The sequence below is a fragment of the Coregonus clupeaformis genome, chromosome 20 (assembly GCF_020615455.1).
Source record: "Coregonus clupeaformis isolate EN_2021a chromosome 20, ASM2061545v1, whole genome shotgun sequence".
Lineage (NCBI taxonomy): Eukaryota > Metazoa > Chordata > Actinopteri > Salmoniformes > Salmonidae > Coregonus > Coregonus clupeaformis.
The window spans coordinates 34,111,358-34,135,357 of record NC_059211.1 but is presented as its reverse complement, the minus strand read 5'-3'; the positions used below and the strand labels follow the sequence as shown (position 1 = coordinate 34,135,357).

The 24,000-nt window shown below is 42.8% G+C and overlaps 1 protein-coding gene across 16 annotated transcripts in view; it reads left to right on the top strand.

The window, feature by feature from the left end:
• ptprfa (protein tyrosine phosphatase receptor type Fa) overlaps nt 1-24,000 on the top strand; it is a 331,026-nt gene that overhangs the window by 108,023 nt on the left and 199,003 nt on the right. For all 16 annotated transcript variants that reach the window (XM_045205467.1, XM_045205479.1, XM_045205478.1 and 13 more), the window contains exon 2: nt 12,920-13,116. In XM_045205467.1, the coding sequence (XP_045061402.1) occupies nt 13,014-13,116 (103 nt within the window). In that variant the 5' untranslated portion in view covers nt 12,920-13,013. The remainder of the gene's footprint in view (nt 1-12,919; nt 13,117-24,000) is intronic.

Sequence of the window (24,000 nt, the reverse complement as noted above, 5' to 3'; positions counted from 1 at the left end):
GGTGAACAGGGAGTACAGGAGGGGACTGAGCACGCACCCCTGAGGGGCTCCCGTGTTGAGGATCAGCGTGGCAGATGTGTTGTTACCTACCCTTACCACCTGGGGCGGCCCGTCAGGAAGTCCAGGATCCAGTTACAGAGGGAGGTGTTTAGTCCCAGAAGCCTTAGCTTAGTGATGAGCTTTGAGCGCACTATGGTGTTGAACGCTGAGCTGTAGTCAATGAATAGCATTCTCACGTAGGTGTTCCTCTTGTCCAGGTGGGAAAGGGCAGTGTGGAGTGCAATAGAGATTGCGTCATCTGTGGATCTGTTGGGGCGGTATGCGAATTGGAGTGAGTCTAGGGTTTCTGGGATAATAGTGTCGATGTGAGCCATGACCAGCCTTTCAAAGCACTTCATGGCTACAGACGTCAGTGCTACGGGTCGGTAGTCATTTAGGCAGGTTATCTTAGTGTCCTTGGGCACAGGGACTATGGTGGCCTGCTTGAAACATGTTGGTATTAGAGACTCAGTCAGGGACATGTTGAAAATGTCAGTGAAGACACTTGCCAGTTGGTCAGCACATGCTCGGAGTACACGTTCTGGTAATCCGTCTGGCCCTGCGGCCTTGTGAATGTTGACCTGCTTAAAAGTCTTACTCACATCGGCTATGGAGAGCGTGATCACATAGTCATCCGGTTTTCCTGTTTACTTATGGCCTTATACAGCTCATTGAGTGCAATCTTAATGCCAGCATTGGTTTGTGGTGGTAAATAGACAGCTATGAAAAATATGGATGAAAACTCTCTTGGTAAATAGTGTGGTCTACAGCTTATCATAAGATACTCATCTCAGGCGAGCAAAACCTTGAGACTTCCTTAGTATTTCATTTTGTGCACCAGCTGTTGTTTACAAATATACACAGACCGCCACCCCTTGTCTTACCGGAGTCAGCCGTTCTATCTTGCCGATTTAGCGTATATCCCATCAGCTGTATGTTGTCCATGTCGTCGTTCAGCCACGACTTGGTGAAATATAAGATATTACAGTTTTTAATGTCCCGTTGGTAGGATAACTCTAATCTTAGGTCATCTAATTTATTTTCCAATGATTGAACATTGGCTAATAGGATTGATGGAAGAGGCAGTTTACACGCTCGCCGTCAGATCCTTACAAGGCACCCTGACCTACGTCCACGATATCTCTGTCTCTTTCTTCTGCGAATGATGGGGATTTGGGCCTTGTCGGGCGTCTGTAGGATATCCTTTGCATCCGACTCGTTGAAGAAAAAATCTTTGTCCAATACGAGGTGAGTAATATATATATATATATCCAGAAGCTCTTTTTGGTTATAAGAGACGATGGCAGAAACATTATGTACAGAATAAATTACAAATAATGCAAAAAAACACACATAATAGTACAATTGGTTAGAGGGCTGTAAAAAGGCAGCCATCTTCTCCGGCGCCATCTCCAATCCAGGGGCTTGCCTTGGCTCCAAGCCAAAGCAGGTCCGCTGGAGCCAAGGCCCAGTGAGACACAGGTGCTGGCCCCCGTAGATGGAAACAGAAAAGTCTGAGTCTTTTGGGTAAAACACTGAGGTCCCTCTTTTGTCAGGTTCTTCAATGCCTTTTCATATGATCATATATTCTCAGCCTGTCTCCTCTGCCTTCACACATACATGAATAATTTGCTGCCAGATGACAGCATTGGCTGTGACTATTTGTTTGTTGCCTGCTTTGACACAACATCCTCGGCCCAGTGTCGGGCTGTGAAGAGGTGGCTGCTGGGTCGGTGTCGGGCTGGAGACAGAGTTGGCTGCTGGGTCGGTGTCAGGCTGGAGACAGAGGGGGCTGCTGGGTCGGTGTCGGGCTGGATACAGAGGGGGCTGCTGGGTCGGTGTCGGGCTGGATACAGAGGGGGCTGCTGGGTCGGTGTCGGGCTGGAGACAGAGGGGGCTGCTGGGTCGGTGTCGGGCTGGAGACAGAGGGGGCTGCTGGGTCGGTGTCAGGCTGGAGACAGAGGGGGGCTGCTGGGTCGGTGTCGGGCTGGAGACAGAGGCGCTGCTGGGTCGGTGTCGGGCTGGAGACAGAGGGGGCTGCTGGGTCGGTGTCGGGCTGGAGACAGAGGGGGCTGCTGGGTCGGTGTCGGGCTGGAGACAGAGGGGGCTGCTGGGTCGGTGTCGGGCTGGAGACAGAGGGCGCTGCTGGGTCGGTGTCGGGCTGGAGACAGAGGGGGCTGCTGGGTCGGTGTCGGGCTGGAGACAGAGGGGGCTGCTGGGTCGGTGTCGGGCTGGAGACAGAGGGGGTGAAGGGGGTATAAGTTGTTACTCCCATCTACGTTTTACTGACAGACCAGACAGACCCCGATCTTGATATGCCGCCCATCTCCTTCCGATCAAAGTCATGATCTGGGTCTCTGTCTTACTATGCTATCTGGGGGCAAACAGAGTTTGCATCCCAAATGGCACCCTATTCCCTATATAGTGCCCTAGGCTCTGGTTTAAAGGAGTGCTTTATATAGGGAATAGGGTGCCATTTAGGACTGTCACTAACAGCTAGCCGAAGCCCAGCCTCTCCCCGGGGTGCCCATTTAGACAGCATGGCTCTCTAAACAAAAGACTGGCAGGTCGACGCGCGGCACACATGCACACACGCGCATGCGCACACACACACACACACACACCCTCACTGTGAGTGCTGTGGCTGCTGCGACTCTCTGTCTCTCTACTGTCTATTTAGAAAGTGGCAGGCTGAAATTACTGTCACTGTGTTTTTCTGTTGCTGTTAGAATGGAATGGAATGGCACTCGAATCTCTTTTGTGGGGATTAGTGGCAGGGTTGGGTAGGTTACTTTCTAAATATAATCCGTTAGAGTTACTAGTTACCTGTCCAAAATTGTAATCAGTAACGTAACTTTTGGGTTACCCAAACACATTAACGTAACTTTTGGATTTCTTTCCCCTTAAGAGGCATTAGAAGAAGACAAAAATGTACAATATTTTAGCTGGTAACTAATTAAATATTCAAAAACATACAGTATTCGCTGACCATGCAACCTTTTATTTTGGCATTAAAGACTAGCTATGTTTTAATCTGAGATTCACATGTCCATAGCTATGTTTTAATCTGAGATTCACACGTCCGTCATCTTGATTGCTTGGACAGTCTTCATGCAGGAAATTGATCTGTGCCTGTCCTTAATGAATGGGATTGTCAGACACACCTAATGAAGCTGTAACATTATGTGATTAAGCTTCAAGGGCAACTGTAAGTGCAGCCAGTCAATATAATTAAATATTACAGTCAGACGTCCAATAATCAATGCAGTGACCCGTACCTTTCTAAAGCAAACACATGAATGATCGTCATGCCTTAAGACAAGCAGACCGCTGTGTGTCTATGTGTGTGTGTGTGAGTGTGTGCATGGTTGCGTCCGCTTCATCCTGAAAGGCTCAGACAGCGAGGAGTTAGGAGTATTGTAAAGCAATTACAATGTACAGATAACATTTCTTACCTCCTTCACATATACCATGTTGTGTTTGGGGCTGCTGTACTGATAAAGGGACAGAGACATAATAAGCAGCCAAACACAACATGACAGCATTTCATTTATAGCTCATTGTTGTCACAATCTGCTTTTATATTACCCTCCATTTTGTTTTAACATTATTCATTCACCCAACACTAGAAGTTGAAGTTGCACTAATGCAATTAAAATTAAGCCATTTCCACTGCAGGCCAATTAGTGTAGTCGTGTCACTTTGCAAGCTTTAAGATGTTTGTAAGTTTGAGTTGTTAGTGCATAATGGAATCATTTAAAGCAGAATTAGTGCATGATTTCCAATGATCTTGGAGCCTATGCCATTTTATTACATCAGTTTCTACTGACTGTGTGCAATGTGACGATAGAGAAGTGTGTGTGTGTGCAAGTGCACATATGTGTGTGTGTCCCACGTATGTACGGCCTGTCCCAGCTAGTATTCCTAACTCAGCACAACTGCCAAGTATTTACAATGAATGCATAATGAAATGAAAAATGTGTGGCACTCTAGGCACTCTTTGCCAAACATTAAACATTTCTGCTAATATTGTGTCACAGTCACTTTTTAGTTGTCCCTTGATTTGCAGCAGCTAATAGCATTAATGTTCAGAGTAAAGCTCCAGCTCCAGCAGATGATTATAAATCTTAGTTGCGTCTCAAATTGCACCTTATTCCCTATATAGTGCACTACTTTTGATCAGGGCCCATAGGGCTCTGGTCAAATGTAGTGCACTATATATGGACTAGGGTGCCATTTGGGACGTTCACGTATTTGTAATTTATGCTATTTCTGGTAGTTCACTTCATTCAGAGAGTGTAAAAGAAGTATATAATTACTCAGCCATCCTGCCTGCTACTATATCAAAATGAAACAGTAGCTAGGTTTCCATCCAATTGGCAACAGATCTTCATGCGAATATTCAAAAATCTGCATAAAGAAAATATGCGCATTCAATCGCATTTTCATGATGAGATTATTATGGATAGGAGCGAGAATATTTTTATTGGCAAGATCACTGTGCACTTTCACCCCCCTGTAAAGTTCATCATAACTTATTTCATCTGTAGTCTAATAAACTGCATTGTTTCCCAAGTCATAGTAGGAGGACCACACACCAGGTCATCGCGTGACTCCAAGTTTACTTCTATTTTAATCAAATACATGGAGGCAACGTAATCTTTCATACCCATTTTGGGATCACTTTAGAGAAACACCAACTCCCATATTGCTCTGCTTAATTTGCATAGAAATGTGAGTTTTCAGTGGATTTATAGACCACCAGAATGCTCTGAGATTGGAACACAAAATAACTTCCAAACAGTAACCAGATAACTTACTTTGACCTGATCACACACATGGAGCTCCATTGAATCACATTAGATTCACAGTCAGGCCTACAGTAGTGTGACTGCTACTGGATCTATTACTTCAAAAGACCACAAAGTCTGGCTCTAGTATATGCAGACTTGGCCTGTCTCTCTCCCTCTTTGCCTGTATAAAATCTATCCCAGCCCTGGTTGGTTGACCTCAAGAGGTAGCTTAGTATACTGGTCCTATCCCCATCTCCTCTGTCTGTCTGTTCAGTGTCCACAGTCATAGTCCCGGTTTGTTAAGACTAGGACGGTGTGAGAGCGATCAGAGGGCATTGTTAAGGCAGGTATTGATCCACTTTGGCACTGCTCAGCTGGACAGCGTGAGAGGAAGAGATCAAAACGGCCATGTGACTGGTCGTGACCCAGGCTACAGCCCAAACAGCACCCTATTCCTTATATAGTGCACTACTTTAGACCAGAGCCCTATAGGTCAAAAGTAGTGCACTGTATAAGGAATAGGGTGCCATTTGGGTCATAGAGTCAGACTCCTACGACTATCTAATGCCCACTCTCCCTCTCTGTGGCTGTCTGTCCCTCTCTCCCTCCCTCTTTCCTCCTCCCGGCTTCACCCTTATTAGTGTAATCGCACCATTAACTTGTGTGCGATACTTTGCACTGGGGGCAAAGGTATTTCATAAATCTTTTATGACCGCTGAAGCTCATTTTCAGTCTGTCTCGGCTCGGCAGTGCAGTGTGTTGTGATAGCATGTCCTCCGAGGCTCGTCTGTTCACTCCCATAATATCTGGAGGTAACTCAGGGGTCTGCTCTCCACATCTGTGTCCCAAATGGCACTCTATTCCCTATTGGTTCTGGTCAAAAGTAGTGCACTATGTAAGGAATAGGGGGGCATTTGGGACGCATTCCAGAGGGTCTCTCTGCTCTAGTAATTAGCCACTGTGGTGTAGAGAAGAAGTGCTTAACTGGGCCTGATTCCTACTGGTCCCTCTGGACTCGTAAGGCTCATAATCCAGCCAGCAAGGCAGCCACAGTCACACCACAGTGGCCCCAGCTCCCTGCTCCACACTTCACTAAAAGTCAACTTCTTTATCCTCACACTTTATCTGTGGCGTTAAAAGAGATTACTCAGAAAAGTCCTCTTTGTAGATTGTTGCGCTATTCTATGTCCAGAGACCTCTCTATAGCTGTGGTAATGAGGCTTAGTTTGTGTCCCAAAATGTAGTGCACTACATTTGCCCAGCGCCCTATGGACTCCTTAGGGTGCCATTTGGGACGCTACCTTAGCCTTTTATTGAAACCATGGTGAATAGTGTTTGCTCATGGGGTTTGACAATATGCAAGTTTAAAATGTTTTTTATCAGTTCACAAGATTAATTGATTCAAGTCACTAAACTTCTACATCTCAGATCTCTTGCGCCCTTGAGTCAAATGTTTTATGATTTAAACTTGTTGCAACTGTGTTTTAGCTACTTTTATTAACAGTAAAAGGGATATGATTTGATCTGTCAGGTGTATCATCATGAATATGTTTTCCAGACCTCCATGGTGGTATTGATCCTTCAGGCAATAGTAAAGTCTTAGCTCTGTTTCCGTTTCACATTCTAATGTGAAAACACAGATTCATTTAGGGTGTTATTATGCAGTGATACTGTTAAATTATGTATGCTATGTGCAGAGCTGTAGCTAATTGTTTCAATGTTTTTGTAAGGAGTGCAAACAAGGTTAAACACCAAATCCAAAAACATGTTTTTTTCTGGATCAAAATGGGGCTTAGGTGGTGGGTGTGGGCTTGGTCAATGGTGCGGTTGCCGACCGAACATTTTAAAGGCCCTCCTGTTGGCCGCAGTGACAAAATTGTCTGTTATAAAGCTAATTTCCTGCAATTCTACACATTTTGCCATATGACAGAGATAAAATGGTGTAGTTTTAAAGCAAATTTCCTGCAATTCTACACATTTTGCCATGGTTTATGCTATCTGAGTGACTCAAACATTATAACGAAATCAATGGGGGCCCCATGCCATGACAAAAATACACTTTAAAGCATAATTTTTTGAATTGTATATTCTCCCTGACTGTCTAGCTTCTATTTTGGTGATTTTTACTTCTCGAAAATGATCTTATAAAAAAAGATATATATGATTTTAGTCATTTAAGTTTACACTGAAAACGTTTTTCCAGCCTGAATTTTTCAATTTTCTTTCTCCATTAAAAAAAAAACTGTTTGGACAAAGGCATCCCGAAAAAACACTTAGGTGGCCCGCCCAATACTTTTCTATGCAGAAAACCCCCTGCAAAAACACACATCCTAATACAGTAAACCTAGTGTAATGACACAGTAGTACAGTAAACCTAGTGTGTAGGGGTGTAGAAATCCCCATCGACTGAGGATGAGTGGTCACCATTTATAGTTAGATTGAAATTATCCAACCATTATGTAGAAATTACGTTGAATATAATAATAAACCACATTTATCAATCTGACTCCAATATTATGTGAATAAATGCAACAGGCCCTGTGCATCTCTAAATGATCTAGCAAGATAGCAAGCCATGCGTCACCACTTGACTATAATGCAAGTTGACATGTTCTAACTTGCACCGTAATGCAATTATTAAGAGATACAAATAGCTAATCCTGGCGACCAATGTTCTAGCATTCATTTCAGGCAAGCGGATCATAAATGTCAAGGTGGTACCCAAGCATATATAGTGTAAATAACAACTACCAATGGACCTTCTAAATTATAAGCGTATAGTCAAAGAATGACTCCGTAAAACGAGGAATGCATTTACTTCAACTAATAGAATTTATTAGTCACAAAATAATTAACAATTACAGTGTACATGAAATACATGATACATTACAGACTACTCAGAGTAAATGACTATCACCAATAGGCTAAGACTTAATCTGTGTAATACACACAGGAGCTTGCTAACAAGTCCTCAAAGTATGAACAAATTCACTGTCCTTTTAACCAAATTCAAGCAGAAACCTACGCCCAAACTGAATTAACATTTCTTAGCACTAAAAACTAAAGACAGGAAAACACACCCAGATTCTAATTAACTCAATTTAAATGATAGGAGTGCACCCCCATCTCACTCCCGCTTTGAACTATTCGCTATCTGACTAACAAAATAACAGTTTCCCTGTAACAACAAAGCCATAGCACTTACAGTACAATAAAACATATCAACATTCGTAGCTCTTTTTGAACTCTTGAAACAATCCAAACATGACAATTTAATTCACACATTAATAATTATTTAGTTGATTTCACGTTTTCATCTGTCTCCACCCCTCCAATGGTGTTCGTGCTCCCAGGGTTCTATGGTAACGTCCCTCCCCGGAGAAATACACAGATAAGGTGTGTTTGACCTCTGTGATAGCTCACAAATGGTCAGCCATCCAAACAATGTTAAAAATTGTGATTGAGTCATCACGCTCGGCCTTAGCGCCTGCAAGTCACCAGTATAATCTTCTCTCATTCTTCCTCTACAAGTGTAATGGAGGATAGAAGCTGTAAACGTTTTATAGTACAGTTATGGACCCACCATTTTTCTCGCTGTGTGACTGTAGGCCCCATGTGTGTCTGTAGGAGTTTCAGACGCTCACGCTCAACCTCTTCTTGAGGGTTGGTCACATACTCATGATCAAGTTGAAGGTCATTCTTGTTGTGCATTACAGAATGGACCGGACGTTAGGGAGACTGCAATTAGGCGTCTGACTCATACTTGTCGGTTAGAGAAAAGTGTGTGTGTGTGTTTGCTATACTGTCATCCATTCTAGATTACGCCTATGTGTGTCTCTCTCTATAAAACAAAAACGTTCCAGTTAGCCTAGTGTAGAAGACACCAGACTGAGCCGTGTGTGAAGTGCCACTGAGCACAATGAAATACACCTCAAATACACCTGCTTTGTGTAGGAGAACCTAGCTAAATGTGGTAGTGCTGAGGGATCTCAGATACTGTAGTGTTTCACAAAATCATCAGCCTTTCTCTGTGTAGTGGGGGATGAGACTTTCCCCCTTCTAGAGATGGTTTGTCCTCCACGATGCCCCTCTCTGAAGAATCCTTCCTCCAGGGACCAGGGATAAATAGAGAGATAAGAGAAAGAGAGAGAGAGAGGAGAAAGAGAGATAGGATAAAGAGAAAAGAGGAGAGAGAGAGAGATAGGAGAGAGTGAGAGAGAGAGAGAGGTTCTCCCTAGGGGGGTTACCTCCTTCCAGAGAAGTCACATCCTCCCAACCCTGCACCGTCTGCTGGGAGAAGATATCAGTCCCCCCCAAAGAGCATTCAGCTGTAAACACGCTTGACTTTGACTCTCTCGATACTCACAGTGTGTCATTGAGACAAAGCAACGAAGCAGGCAGAAAACTCCCAAGAGTTAGTTTAACTTCAGTTTGTGCCTAGTGTTGGACTGATACTATTTGTGACCCTCTAAGTAGTTGTGGGGGTGTTGTTGTGTTGTATGATGTCCCTGATTTCACCTCTATAGGAGTCATCATCGAATAGGGCAGATACTGATAGACTGATCTGAAAAAGAAACAGGGATTCAGTTGTTCAGTTGTTTGTAGACTTCAACAGTGTCTAGTGTTTGACTGATGCTGTGTAGTAGTTCTAGGGAGTGGCAGATGTAGACCTTATTGTTTTGACTTCATTTTACCCCTGATTTGACCTTATTGAACAGGGTAGAAAAACAGGTCAGCCATCTTACATAGAAGCTGCAGGGTATTTATGTAGAGTACCTCTCAAAGCTTTTCACCTTGCTCCAATCCAGGTCAATGGCTCATTCAACTTTCGCTTTAAGGGATTTGAATAAAATGAATGAAGAGTAATTGTACTCTGTCAAATAATGTTGACAGGATTAAAATAACTGTTTACCCAAAGGACCTATTCAGATATCACCCAACCTGTGGTATTGTCACTGATATATTTCATTTACTTAACTGAATGGCCCAGATAGATACCAAATATGAGTTATGAGTATGAAATGGCAGTACTGTCAGATTCAGATGTATTGTGTATCAAAGTGCAGCGTTGATAATGTGTGTGAGTGGCTATAATTTCCTTGAAAGCACTCCAACATCATGGGTCTAGGCAGGTACCCTAGCGGTTAAGAGCGTTTGGCTAGTAACCGAAAGGTTGCTTGTTCAAATCCCCGATCCGACTAGCTGTCAATGTGCTCTTGAACAAGGTACTTAAACCTAAGTGCTCCTGTAAGTTGCTCTGGATAAGACTCTGCTAAATGACAAAAATCTAAAAATGTTGTCTGGGATTAGCGTACATGCACCATATGATCTTTAAATACATTATACAGATACATTGTTACAGAGGTCTAATCAAAATCAATTACTGAAAAGTCCTGCCAATTACCGAAAATACTTAAAATGTCTCTGCATATAATACCATGCCATGGCTTTAACGATGGTACTTAGTTTATGTGGAGTGACTGAGTATGCTTGTTTGTCTTTCCTCGTCACTGAAGAACGTCACTATTTTCAAACCCAAAGAGATGGTTCTCTAAACCTGGGTTGTGTTCATTAGGGCACAGCGGAAAACAATCCTGATCTTCATATTGTACATTTTGAGACTTGTTTGTTGAAGCCTCACTGGAGAAAACAACATGCAAAGTATGAAATAATAAGTCGCAGTCAGGCAATGTATGTTTCATGAGTCTGTTTGCCGGGATGGGTGAAAGTTAGAGGTGTTATTGAATCAATGAAGTCTCAGATGAAAGTGATGACTCCCTAGCTAGCTGTCTCAGTGAGCAGTGATCAGGTCTAATGCAGTGGCACCATCTTGTTCTGAGACACAATAGAGATGATTTGGAGCAGCGAGCGCTATTGCTGTTGATGCCGTGAGATACTTTCAGCCAAACTCTTTGTCTACCCGTGCCTTCATCTTAGAGAGAGCTGGCAAAATGCACGTCACAATTCTTGAAAACCGTCTAGTTTCAATGTTTCAAAGATTTGTTTGCTCTGTAATTGCTGAAGTTTTTGCCAAAACCGTGGGAATAAGGGAAAAGAGAGAGAGAGAGAGCGAGAGAGAGAGAACGAGAGAGAGAGAGAGAGCGAGAGAGAGAGAGAGCGAGAGAGAGAGAGAACGAGAGAGAGAGAGAGAGAGCGAGAGAGAAAGCGAGAGAGAGAGAGAGAGAGAGAGAGCGAGAGAGAACGAGAGAGAGAGAGAGAGAGAGAGAGCGAGAGAGAGAGAGAGAGAGCGAGAGAGCGAGAGAGAGAGAGAGAGAGCGAGAGAGAGAGAGAGAGAGAGCGAGAGAGAGAGAGAGAGCGAGAGAGAGCGAGAACGAGAGAGAGATCGAGAGAGAGAGAAAGAGAGAGCGAGAGAGAGCGAGAGATCGAGAGAGAGAGAACGAGAGAGAGAGAGAGAGAGAGAGAGAGACGAGAGAGAGAGCGAGAGAGAGAGAGCGAGAGAGAGAGAACGAGAGAGAGAGAGAGCGAGAGAGAGAGAACGAGAGAGAGAGAGCGAGAGAGAGAGAGCGAGAGAGAAGCTCACATGCAAGTCAGTATGTCATTTTTTGCCTTTCTTCTTGTTATGAACATGTTTATTATAAGTTACTGTCTGTCAAGTCAAATATAAGCAGTTAGTCAGGCTGCAAGTGGATGAAGTAGGCCTAAACAATGCCTCTCTCCTCAATGAAATTATAGGTTTTCCACAAAGATGACAACACTTTCTTCAAATGAATGGCTTAGGAGTGGCAGTACTTTCACCTCCCACTATCTGGCTGTATCTCCATGAAAGGCGGCAGTCACATAAAGCACATTTGAGGAAAACGTGTTTTCATTCTGTATTTTTTGGGTGAAGGAAGGGAGGGAAATAAGGGAGAAATACAACCCTGCCCAACTGCTACACTGTTCCCCTTTTTTGTGTGAGTAGGGAGACAGGAGGGAGTGGTTAGGACAGGCCTGAGTGGTTGCAGCTTGCCCCACCTCCACCTCCGCTCTGAGCACACACACACACACACCTCCACTGATGAGGAATCAGTGGAGTTGTGAGCTGGGTGCCATAGCGCCTCGGTGGAGGCTTTCCGTTCCAGGTGCATGATTCCCTGTAATAACCTGGGAATAAGCCGGGATAAATGGAGAGCACTGAGGCGGTAGTCATTTCCCTTCAACGCCGTGGAGACATTTAGAACTGCTGTATGGGGCTGGCATGGCAGTGGCACCAAGGAGAATACGTCTCAAATGGCATCCTATTCTCTATTTAGTGCGCTACTTTTGACAAGGGCCATTAGGGCTTTAAGAGTTAAACCTTCCTGGCCGCCTTTGCCTTGGACAGGCTTCAAACAGAGATTGGCTGTACCTATGGCAGGCTTGGCAGCGCAGCAGCCATTGTAGTTAATGTTTGGCTCTGTCTATCTGAGACAAATGGGAAGATAATGACATAACTGGCTTGCATAAGCATGGTGCCTTTTGTGATTTGCGGTCCATTTGTGAGAGGGAGGTGCTCAACAGTTAGCATGCTGAAGATGACTAATTAGTGTGTGTGTGTGTGTGTGTGTGTGTGTGTGTGTGTGTGTGTGTGTGTGTGTGTGTGTGTGTGTGTGTGTGTGGGTCTGCGTGTGTGGGTGTGTTTGTTGTGTGTGTGTGTGTGTGTGTGTGTGTGTGTGTGTGTGTGTGTGTGTGTGTGTGTGTGTGTGTGTGTGTCGGGTCCTGGCGGACCCTAACGCCATGCTCTACCAACTGAACTACTGGTCTATTGGATATTTCTACAGCTTTTGTGTCTGTTGAAATGATGCCAATGTGGGTATTTAACCATCAGAGAGACTGTGGGACTTTAACCATCAGAGAGACTGTGGGACTTTAACCATCAGAGAGACTGTGGGACTTTAACCATCAGAGAGACTGTGGGGCTTTAACCTGAGATCTGTGTAGCACAAGTATTGGCTATTTTTACTGTGATAGATTTTTACTTGCAATGACTGTTACTTACGTATGTAGTTGAATGGACAGATTGTAATTGTCTATGGATAAGGCTGTATGCTAAATCACAAAATGAACATGCAATACTAACCCCACCTCTCTTCTGTCTCCTTTCTCAGGTGTCACTCTATGATTGCGTGAGCTCCTATCCATTGAGCGGAGCGGGAGTGTAGGTAGAGGAACAGAGGAGAGAGGCGTGCCAACTCCTGGACCATGGCACTGTGCCACCGATGGGCAGAATCTCCCCTCGCCAGGGGGGCCACGCTTATCCTACTACTGGGCAGTTTGGCCCTGCCATCACCATCCCACGCAGACAGTGAGTCACACAATGATATCTATGATACCTCCAGAGATATGCTGTATATGCCTAGAAGTCTTTTCTATTTATATGGATACACCATAGATACGTTTGCAGAGAGAAGTGTAGCCTAGCGGTTAAGAGTGTTTGGCCAGTAACTGAAAGGTCACTGGTTCGAATCCCCGAGCCGACTAGGTGAAAAATTATGATGTGCCCTTGAGCACTTAACCCTAATTGCTCTGGATAAGAGTGTCTGCTGATATGTAAGTTACTCGAGAGTACAATTTCACTAGCTAATAGAAATCATCCCAGTGAGGTTGCTGGTTGAAATTAGGTCATTTCAATCAGGCTCCTGGCAGCCTGGCATCTACCACGCAGACAGTGAATAAACACCATGATATTACCTCCATAGAGAATATTCTGGCTGTTATTGTATAGCTTGGGGAGGTATTTTCCATAGACTATAAGGGCTGGTTTCCTAGACCCAGATTAAGATTAAGCCTAGTCCTAGACTATGGAGATTCACCCAAGAGATATACTATAGATTATTCTCTAATTCTCTTTCTGTGGATACCTCCACCTGAGATACACCAGAGAGAAATGTGCAGTGTTGAGACTGACCCGCTCTTGTTACTATTTCCAACGATCCAAATTAAGTCATTATTATCAAAGTTGAAATGACGTCTTTACAAGACTGTAGAACTGGTTGTAAAATTGTTATAATGACATCAACTAGTGTTGCTTTCTGGGATTGCTTCTCTATCGGCATGTAGTAGTATGGCTTTGCAGACATGCTTTCCATAGACAAAGTGTTGTAGGCACGAGGCCTACATTTATCACTTTGTAAAGTGAGGATGTTAAGGAAACAATGCTGTGACACATGAAATGAATAAAATCCCTGCTTGAACTAAGTGTTCTGTTTGTTCACTGTTATATCTATCTCCCCCAACCTAAACAGATCTTAGCTAGCTAATGATCCATCCTGTTGTGATCCGTCAGCAGTGCCAGACTCTGTCTGATCTGCCTCTGCTGTTCACTGACATTAGTATCATGAGATGTTGTCTTGTGGAATCTTTCCAACCTCTCATTGCTTGTAAAAACAGTAAGTTATCTGACTTAAGACAGTCTGGAAATAGTGTGGAGTCTTGAGAGCATTCCGAAACCCATTCAAGGTTGTCTTTTGTGTTCTGAGGAAAGTTGTTTGTGTTCTAAAGGAACACTCTCACTCTTTGTTTGTTCTGAGCTTTTTCATGAATGAATGAATTCCAATGATTCTAAGAGAGCTTCTCTCTCACACAGCCTTTTCAGCATTCGTGTTGTTCTAACCCCTCCTCAACCAACCAACCAACCAACCTTCCTCTTCGAATGGCTCACAAGGCACACAATGGCAGGGATCTTACCCATTGAGACTGCTTCTAGTACTCTCAAGTACCAGACATGCAGACAGTAGGAATCTGACTCTAGCCCAGTGGTTCCCAAACTTTTTAATTCGGGCCCCCCTCCCATCATTGGGGAACATCCCGACCCGATCATGATGAATGACTACAGGAAAAGGGGGGCCGAACAGGCCCCCATTAACATCGATGGGGCTGTAGAGTGGGTCGAGAGTTTCAAGTTCCTTGGTGTCCACATCACCAACAAACTATCATGATCCAAATGCACCAAGACAGGAGACTGAAAAGATTTGGCATAGGTCCCCAGATCCTCTAAAAGTTATTCAGCTGCACCATCGAGAGCATCTGACCGTAAGGCGCTACAGAGGGTAGTGCGTACGGCCCAGTACATCACTGAGGCCAAGCTTCCTGCCATCCAGGACCTATATACTAGGTGGTGTCAGAGGAAGGCCCAAGTCACCCAAGTCATAGACTGTTCTCTCTGCTATCACACGGCAAGCGGTACCAGAGCGCCAATTCTAGGTCCAAAAGGCTGCTGAACAATTAATCAAATGGCCACCCGGACTATTTACATTGACACCCCCCCTATTTACACTGCTGCTACTCCTGTTTATTATCTATGCATAGTCACTTTACCCCTACCTACAAATTACCTCGACTAACCTGTACCCCCGCACATTGACTCGGTACCGGTACTCCCTGTATATAGCCTCGTTATTGTTATTTTATTGTGTTACATTTTATTTTATTTTGTACTTTATTTTATTTAGTAAATATTTTCTTAACTCTATTTCTTGAACTGCATTGTTGGTTAAGGGCTTGTAAGTAATAATTTCACAGTAAAGTTTACACCTGTTGTATTCGGCGCATGTGACAAATAACATTTGATTTGATTTGATGGGATCGTAATTGCTTAGTTAACTCAGGAACCACACCTTTGTGGAAGCACCTGCTTTCAATATACTTTGTATCCATCATTTACTCAAGTGTTTCCTTTATTTTGGCAGTTACCTGTACATTACAGTAGTACAGTAGGTCAGTAGTAGTAGTAGTGTAGTACAGAAGTAGTGCAATGACGCAACAATGCATGAAACACACCTGTTACAGTGAGTAGAGATCCGGCTACTCTTTCCCCAACCCCCCTACCCATGGCCGTTTGGTTGGGGTATTGTTAGCCTAGGAATGTCAACTGTCTCTCTGTTGACAAAACAAACATGGTTGATGTCCATGCTACCCTAGGGTGACCACAGTACAGCATAGCTGGCTTTTTTACTACCCTTTGAACAGCGCATTTACTTCACCATGAATTACATTTTTTAAAACGTTTTTTTATTTATTTTTACAACTAATTGACTGACGTCGGTTCAATTATTTAAATTCCATTTCACTCGTTTATTTCTGTGAGCTCAATACGCACATTATACAGTTTCTCTAGAGATACATCTGATCCAGCCTGAACTGTGCAATGTAGTAGGGAGTTGTAGTTTCCAACAGGCCGATATTCTACATAGTTTAGCGCATAAAACGTGGTAATTAACTACAATGACCATAATAATGTTTGATATGGAAGAGACAGAAGTTTGTGTGATCAGATATAGAGAGCAGCTGTTGCTTTGCAAAGCATCTCTACCTGAAAATACATGATCTAAGTGATTGATTGTTGGTATTCAGCAGTCATAAAAGTATGGTTATATACTTTGAAGAACTACAAAATAGTTATTTTGTCAGACAGCATAGGCAGCAGCTCTAGAGAGATGACATGATGACTTGGAATGAAATAATAAAGTCATCAAATAAAACAAATGTAATATACACAACAACTGAACTATTTTATTAAAGTAAAGTGAATAAATGATGGTTAATAAGTGATAAGCAGTAATGGCCAGTCACTATCATCATGGGACTTTTATGAATTGTTTTATTCTTTGTTGTTACAGTATTCAACCCAAATAATCGAAACCGAAATCTAAAACCGTGATAATGTTTTAATAATCTAACCAAAACCAAACCGACCTCAAAAGTACTAATCGCTCAGCACTACCATGAATGTCTTAAACTTACAAGTTAGTAAGTAGAAGATTGCATCATGGTAACTAATACATGCAATAATATATCCAATTTATTAGTCTTGGTTGATATATGTGAAGGTCAGGTCTGGGGTGAGGTAGCTAGACAACAAAGAGGGTGAACCCGTGAACCAGACGCGGTAATGCAATCATGTTGTTTGGGTTTTTCCCCTGAGAGTCCCATTTTAGTGTTGCACACACACCCACACACACACATGCACACGCACACACACACACACACACACACACACACACACACACACACACACACACACACACACAGTGATTTCATTACTGCACAGCATCCTAGGGGGGAGCAGCACTCTCTCTAATGAACATGACATGCTTCACGTCAAATTTAGGAGGATTTCTAATGGAAGGAATTAATAAGACAGAAAATGGAAAATTCCCGGTCGCTCCTTACTGTGTGTGTGTTGGTGTCTGTGTGTGTGTTGGTGTGTGTGTGTGTGTTGGTGTGTGTGTGTGTTGTTAGGTAAGGTACATACACTCACTGACAGATCACAGTTAGGTGCTCGGTGTGGTTGCACATCGACGAGTCAAAAAATGTGCTGTCAACACAAAAAGAGTTTAGAGTCTTAAGGGAGGACAGCTAGCAATGCAAGAAGAAGCTTAAAAATAGCTGGGGCTGCCAGAAAGAATGAGACTGATTCTGAAGAGAGAAAAACCCTCTCTCCTACTGTGTCTGAGACTGGTTAGATTTACTGCCACACATTCTCATCAGAAGCTTACACCATGATGTCACCAGCTAACACTGGCGATTGCTGTAATTGTAATGTTAATTGATTGATATAAAAAGTATGATAAAGATTATTATTTTAAAACAAGTAATTAGTACTTTAGCCTTTTAATGTCCATTCAACACTGAACCCCTCTTTTATGCTACCTTTACTGTTACATTCAGTATGTTTGTTAATATCTTAGGTTGATAAAAGTATTGCGATTATCTTAAGAATGTGATTAAGTATGTGATTGAATACAGTACTATCACATTTTATGCAACTGGTGGGTCTAATCCTGGATGCTGATTGGTTAAAACCGCATTCCAGACGGTTTCTATTCCACAAGTTACCACCTGCTAAATCTATGACGTTGAAATGCCTATTTACTCCATCTGACAGCGCAATCCACTGTCTCATCAGCTCAGCCAGGCAATTTATATACTAGATCTACACTGTAAAAAGCATTTAGGCATTATCTCCCATTTCCTTTAGACTAAAATGTGGTTTTCAACGGTGGAAATTTGTAATAACCTTGCTGTCTGTCTCTCCGACATTTGTAACATTGTTTCAATATTGAAATTCGATCTCCAGCTGTCCAATGGTAATGAAGTCAGAATGAGACATACAGGCTGGCAGCTTTTCTCAGCCGGTCGAAATCATGAATTGTTATGCATATACAGCATCATTTTTATGGATATACAGTACCAGTCAAAAGTTTGGACACACCTACTCATTCAAGAGTTTTCCTTTATTTGTACTATTCTACATTGTAGAATAATAGTGAAGACATTAAAACTATGAAATAACAAAATGGAATCATGTAGTAACCAAAAAAGTTAAACAAATCGATTTTATATTTCAGATTCTTCAAAGTAACCACCCTTTGCCTTGATGACAGCTTCGCACACTCTTGGCATTCTCTCAACCAGCTTCACCTGGAATGCTTTTCCAACGGTCTTGAAGGAATTCCCACATATGCTGAGCACTTGTTGGCTGCTTTTCCTTCACTCTGCGGTCCAACTCATCCCAAACCATCTCAATTGGGCTAAGGTCGGGTGATTGTGGAGGTCAGGTCATCTGATGCAGCACTCCATCACTCTCCTTCTTGGTCAAATAGCCCTTACACAGCCTCGAGGTGTGTTGGGTCATTGTCCTGTTGAAAAACAAATGATAGTCCCACTAAGAGCAAACCAGATGGGATGGCATATCGCTGCAGAATGCTGTGGTAGCCATGCTGGTTAAGTATGCCTTGAATTCTAAATAAATCACTGACAGTGTCACCAGCAAAGCACCACCACACCTCCTCCTCCATGCTTCACAGTGGGAACCACTCATGCGGAGATCATCCATTCACATTTTTACATTTTAGTCATTTAGCAGATGCTCTTCTCCAGAGCGACTTACAGTTAGTGAGTGCATACATTATTTTTAAAAAAATGTTCACACCCCCCGTGGGAATCAAACCCACAACCCTGGCGTTGCAAACGCCATGCTCTACCAACTGAGCTACATCCCTGCCGGCCATTCCCTCCCCTACCCTGGACGACTTGTGCGCCGCCCCATGGGTCTCCCGGTCGCGGCCGGCTACGACAGAGCCTGGATTCAAACCAGGACCTCTAGTGGCACTGCGATGCAGTGTCTTAGACCACTGCGCCACTCGGGAGGCCTACTATGCGTCTCACAAAGACACAGCCGTTGGAACCAAAAATCTCAAATTTGGACTCATCAGACAATAGGACAGATTTCCACCAGTCTAATGTCCATTGCTCGTGTTTCTTGGCCCAAGCAAGCCTCTTCTTCTTATTGGTGTCCTTTAGTAGTGGTTTCTTTGCAGCAATTCGACCATGAAGGCCTGATTCACGCAGTCTCCTCTGAACAGTTGATGTTGAGATGTGTCTGTTACTTGAACTCTGTGAAGCATTTATTTGGGCTGCAATCTGAGGTGCAGTTAACTTAATGAACGTATCCTCTGCAGCAGAGGTAACTCTGGGTCTTCCATTCCTGTGGCGGTCCTCATGAGAGCCAGTTCCATCATAGCGCTTGTTAGTTTTTGCAACTGCACTTGAAGAAACTTTCAAAGTTCTTGAAATGTTCCATATTGACTGACCTTCATGTCTTAAAGTAATTATGGACTGTCATTTCTCTTTGCTTATTTGAGCTGTTCTTGCCATAATATGGACTTTGTCTTTTACCAAATAGGGCTATCTTCTGTATACCACCCCTACCTTGTCACAAAACAACTGATTGGCTCCAATACATTAAGAGGGAAGAAATTCCACAAATTAACTTTGAACAAGGCACTCCTGTTAATTGAAATGCATTCCAGGTGACTACCTCATGAAGCTGGTTGAGAGAATGCCAAGAGTGTGCAAAGCTATCATCAATGCAAAGGGTGGCTACTTTGAAGAATCTCAAATATAAAATATATTTTGATTTGTTTAACACTTTTTTGGTTACTACATGTTTCCATATGTGTTATTTCATAGTTTTGATGTCTTCACTATTATTCTACAATGTAGAAAATAGTACAAATAAAGAAAAACCCTTGAATGAGTAGGTGTGTCCAAAGAAAATGTCAATAGAAAAACGTTTTTAATGAAAATATGTTAATCATTATTTGAATATGTTGGTAACTGTATAAAAGTCATAATGCCCTCGAAGCACGGTTTGCCTAACAACACCCGTGCCAATATATCCTCCAAAACTGGCTTCTTGGGCATTATCACTTAATTAATGTCCACTTAAAACTGAAACTCTCTAATATGCTCCCTTTAATGTTACATTCAGTACTCTTACACAACACTTATCTTCCCAATGCCATAAAATACATTCCATGACTTCACGCCAGCACAAGTCACAATAGCTTTTATTTTCCTATTGCATCTTGTTGACTATATTGTTGGTGTTGTGCAATATGCCAATTAAAAGAGAAGGATAAAGAGATTTGATTACGGAGAAAACAATTAATACATTTAATCTGGTGATTTGAACATCAATGGTTCCATGTGAGCCATTCACTAAGATCATTTAAAATTAGGCCTCCATTTCAGAAGTGTTTAGGAATGTCACCTATGACATTTCCTCTCCTACTGAGCTGAGCCAGAGGTTGCGTCCCAACTGGCACCCTGTTACCTTTATAGTGCACTACTTTTGACCTGGGCCCACAGGTTTCTGGTCAAAAGTAATGCACTACAGTATATAGGAAATATGGTGCCATTTGGGTTTTAGACAGAGGCTGTTGATCCTTTCGGAGGGCAATGTACCTGATCAACAAGTGTCTTATCACGTAAGACCTCTGCTTTTTATGGCACCAATAAACACATCGTTGTGTAATTTCAACTGATAGGAAAGTGGAATACATCATACAGGGGCCTGAGTTGTTTTGTTCCGTCAACATCGTGAATATTGTTCACCACGAACAGACATTGTAGATTGTTTCAAATAGTTTGATTGAGCATTTGTTCGAGTCTGCCTCGATGTTGAGGTTTCTTCAGGTGCACTTTTGGGACTATTCTATTGGTTCCATTACGCTTGGCAAGCTCAATCAAACTTAGCTGAACAATTGATAGAAGAAAAATACTATTAGAACCTAGGTCTGGTTTTAACTGACTTCATAGACCTCATAAATGCACACACACACACACACACACACACACACACACACACACACACACACACACAGTCTATAGGATTCAAAACACATATTATGCCTTATATAGTTCCTTATATTTTGTGTGTTAGACTTAGGTTACAGTGTATCTGTGATTTCTCAAGGGAACAGAGAAAGAAAAAGCTCTCTCGTTTCACTTGTCATCAGATGCTCAGATGTAGTGATCTGCATAGCAACGCTGGTGCCTAGCAAATCATCAGGAATTTGTAGCTACTCAAAAATAACTCTGCTGGAATCTTCATACAATAACTTTCTTAGAATACTGCAGAGAACATTTTGTGAGGATTTGTTAGAAATACTTGTCTTATTAATGTTCTGGGAATGTGCTTGTGAGCATACAGAACAGGTACATCTTACCTGGCTGCCTGATGTAATGCCTGCTCTAGAACAGTATGAAGTATGAAATGGCATCCTATTCCCTAAATAGTGCACTACTTTTGGCCAGAGACAGAACCTATTAAACATTTGCAGGGCTTACAGTATTTCTCACTAACACTGTCCCTATTTAAGCAGTGCAAATATTGCACAATATATCCTCAGTTCTGAGGCGAAGGATTGGAGAAACGATTTTCTCTTCTACAGTACAGTTCTGCTGCAACCCCTAGACACACAGTGTCAGAAAGCCACGGAGTCCCCAATGTGTGAATATTTATGGATCTGTCCCTTTTCTCTCTCCGCCCACCCCATCTTCTAGACCTCTTCCGCACCACAGCACAGCAGGCAAATTGTGTGAAGTCTTTGTGCTCGCTGCTCCCTCGGGTCGTGTTCGCATGATGATCTGTAAAATAGAATCTATTTTTTCCTATCTCTCGTTGTCTCCGTTTCCTGTCACCTTTCAAGTCGTTGTGTGGTACTTCTTCTCCCTGACTTGTGTGAGTGGGAGGCGGTTCTGAGTGCTGTAAACAGAGAGTGAAGAGAGCAGAGAAGAACAATGTATTATTTATCAGAACAAACATGACCGCTGGTGTTGCCGTAGCATTCAGGCTCTTTCCAAATGGAGGTTTTTCACATTATTGAATTTCTCACACACTGACTGATACTTTGCTGCATTCAGACAGTATTTTATCAAGGGCTGGAGGATAAGGTTCTACTATGGAAGCACTATTCATTCATACTACATGAGAAGTCAAAATGAGTATGACACCCGGGTGTTTAAAGCAAACTACATTTTTGAAATGTCACATACTATTTTTCGCACACTCAAACAGCCTACTATTTAGGTATGGGTATTTGGACACGGCCACTGATTGTAGGTCTATAACCTCTCACATAGCCTACTATAATATGAACTCCTGCAGAATTAAGCAGTTCTTGCAGTAAAATTATACATCAAATATCAATTTTGACTCGGGAACAGGAGTGTAGAAATATGATTTATTTCTTTCAGCATCTTGAGAGAATGAATTCGTGGTTAGGGACATGTCTGTAAAGGTGCTATCTTTATCAGCATCATAAAAGCTTATAGTAGCCTATTTCAACCACATAAAATATACATCCAAGCCGAACTGAAATCTTATCAGAAACATGTTCGGTAGTTACACAGCCTTTAATTTCTTTAAAACTGGTCAAACTGATGTCATTTGGAAATTTTGCACAGACATATTTCCCTTTTTCTTTTTTTGGTCCCTAAATGTCTTTGCTGCGGGAGAGAAGCAGAGATTAAAGAGAACTTTACGATGTCAACTAGATTGAAGCATTCATTCTATAAATTTTTGACATTATTCTGGTGAGCAGGGGTTTATTTAGTATTCTAGGGCAACATGTAATGACAGAGGAGAAGCTGCATTTATCTATAGACAAGTTAACTAACAAATAGCCTACCAAAATGTCAGAAATTATAAGCAGAAACATAGGCCTATTATTAAAAGGCCTGTCCAACAATTGACCCGCCATCTCTGACTGTATAGTGAATTTTCAGTATTTAAAGGTTAGGGTCGGGTGCGGGCGTCAGATTTATCGCTTTATCCCATATAGTTGAGCGGTTGCGGATGGGTTATTAGCAATTGCGGGCGGGTGTGGGTGAGCAAACATCTGGCCTGGGCATCACTAACATACGTGTGTTTGCAAGTCTATAATCCAGTTTAAATGATGCCAGTGCTTATGAGTTGGTCATCTCCCGAACCAACAAAGTATGGCGGCTAATATGCCAGGGATAAACAAACACACAGTCCTGCCAGAGCAGTCAAGAGCCAGCTGAGCAGGAGAGGAGTACACCACTAATTGGAGAGTGTATCACTTCAATCCATTCCCGACCACACACGCACACGGACGCACAGACACTGGGTATCGTCCAACTCCCTCCTACGTTGTTTCGCTTCCTGCTGAGGCAGCCTATCACAGAGCAAGTCTCCGTCGGAAGGAAATGTATCACCTGCCCCTAGCACAGTCTCTCCTTGAGTCCGCTCCATGGCCATGTATGTATCATCTCTCCTTCTGGCCCTCTAGAGCAGCCCAGAGCAAGGGGAGTTACTGACGAACACGCCTGACAGGTTACGCTGACAGTGCGTAGTGCACTATATAGTGAATAGGGTACCATTTGGGATGCACCTTGTGTGTGCTGACTGTGGTGCTGCAGAGATCTGTCTGTTATCACACTCAACCTCTAGAGTACCACTACAGGCTGCAGCAGTGTGTGTGTGTGTGTGTGCAGAGTGAAGTAGCCTGAGACAGGTGTGTGTCAGTGAGAGACTCCATCACAGTGAGTACAGTAGCTAAACATCCTTCCCACTGCAGAATGATATTTCACTAGACTGAGCGGAGCAGAGCTACCATCGTCCTGGATAATTACATTTACATTTTAGTCATTTAGCAGACGCTCTTATCCAGAGCGACTTACAGTTAGTGAATACATATATTTTTTTTAAACATTTTTAATTTTTGCACATTGTATTTATTTTTCTTTATTTTTTTCATTTTTTTCCCTTTTTTTTTTTCATACTGCTCCCCCGTGGGAATCGAACCCACAACCCTGGCGTTGCAAATGCCATGCTCTATCAACTGAGCTACATCCCTGCCGTGAGTCTCCCGGTCGC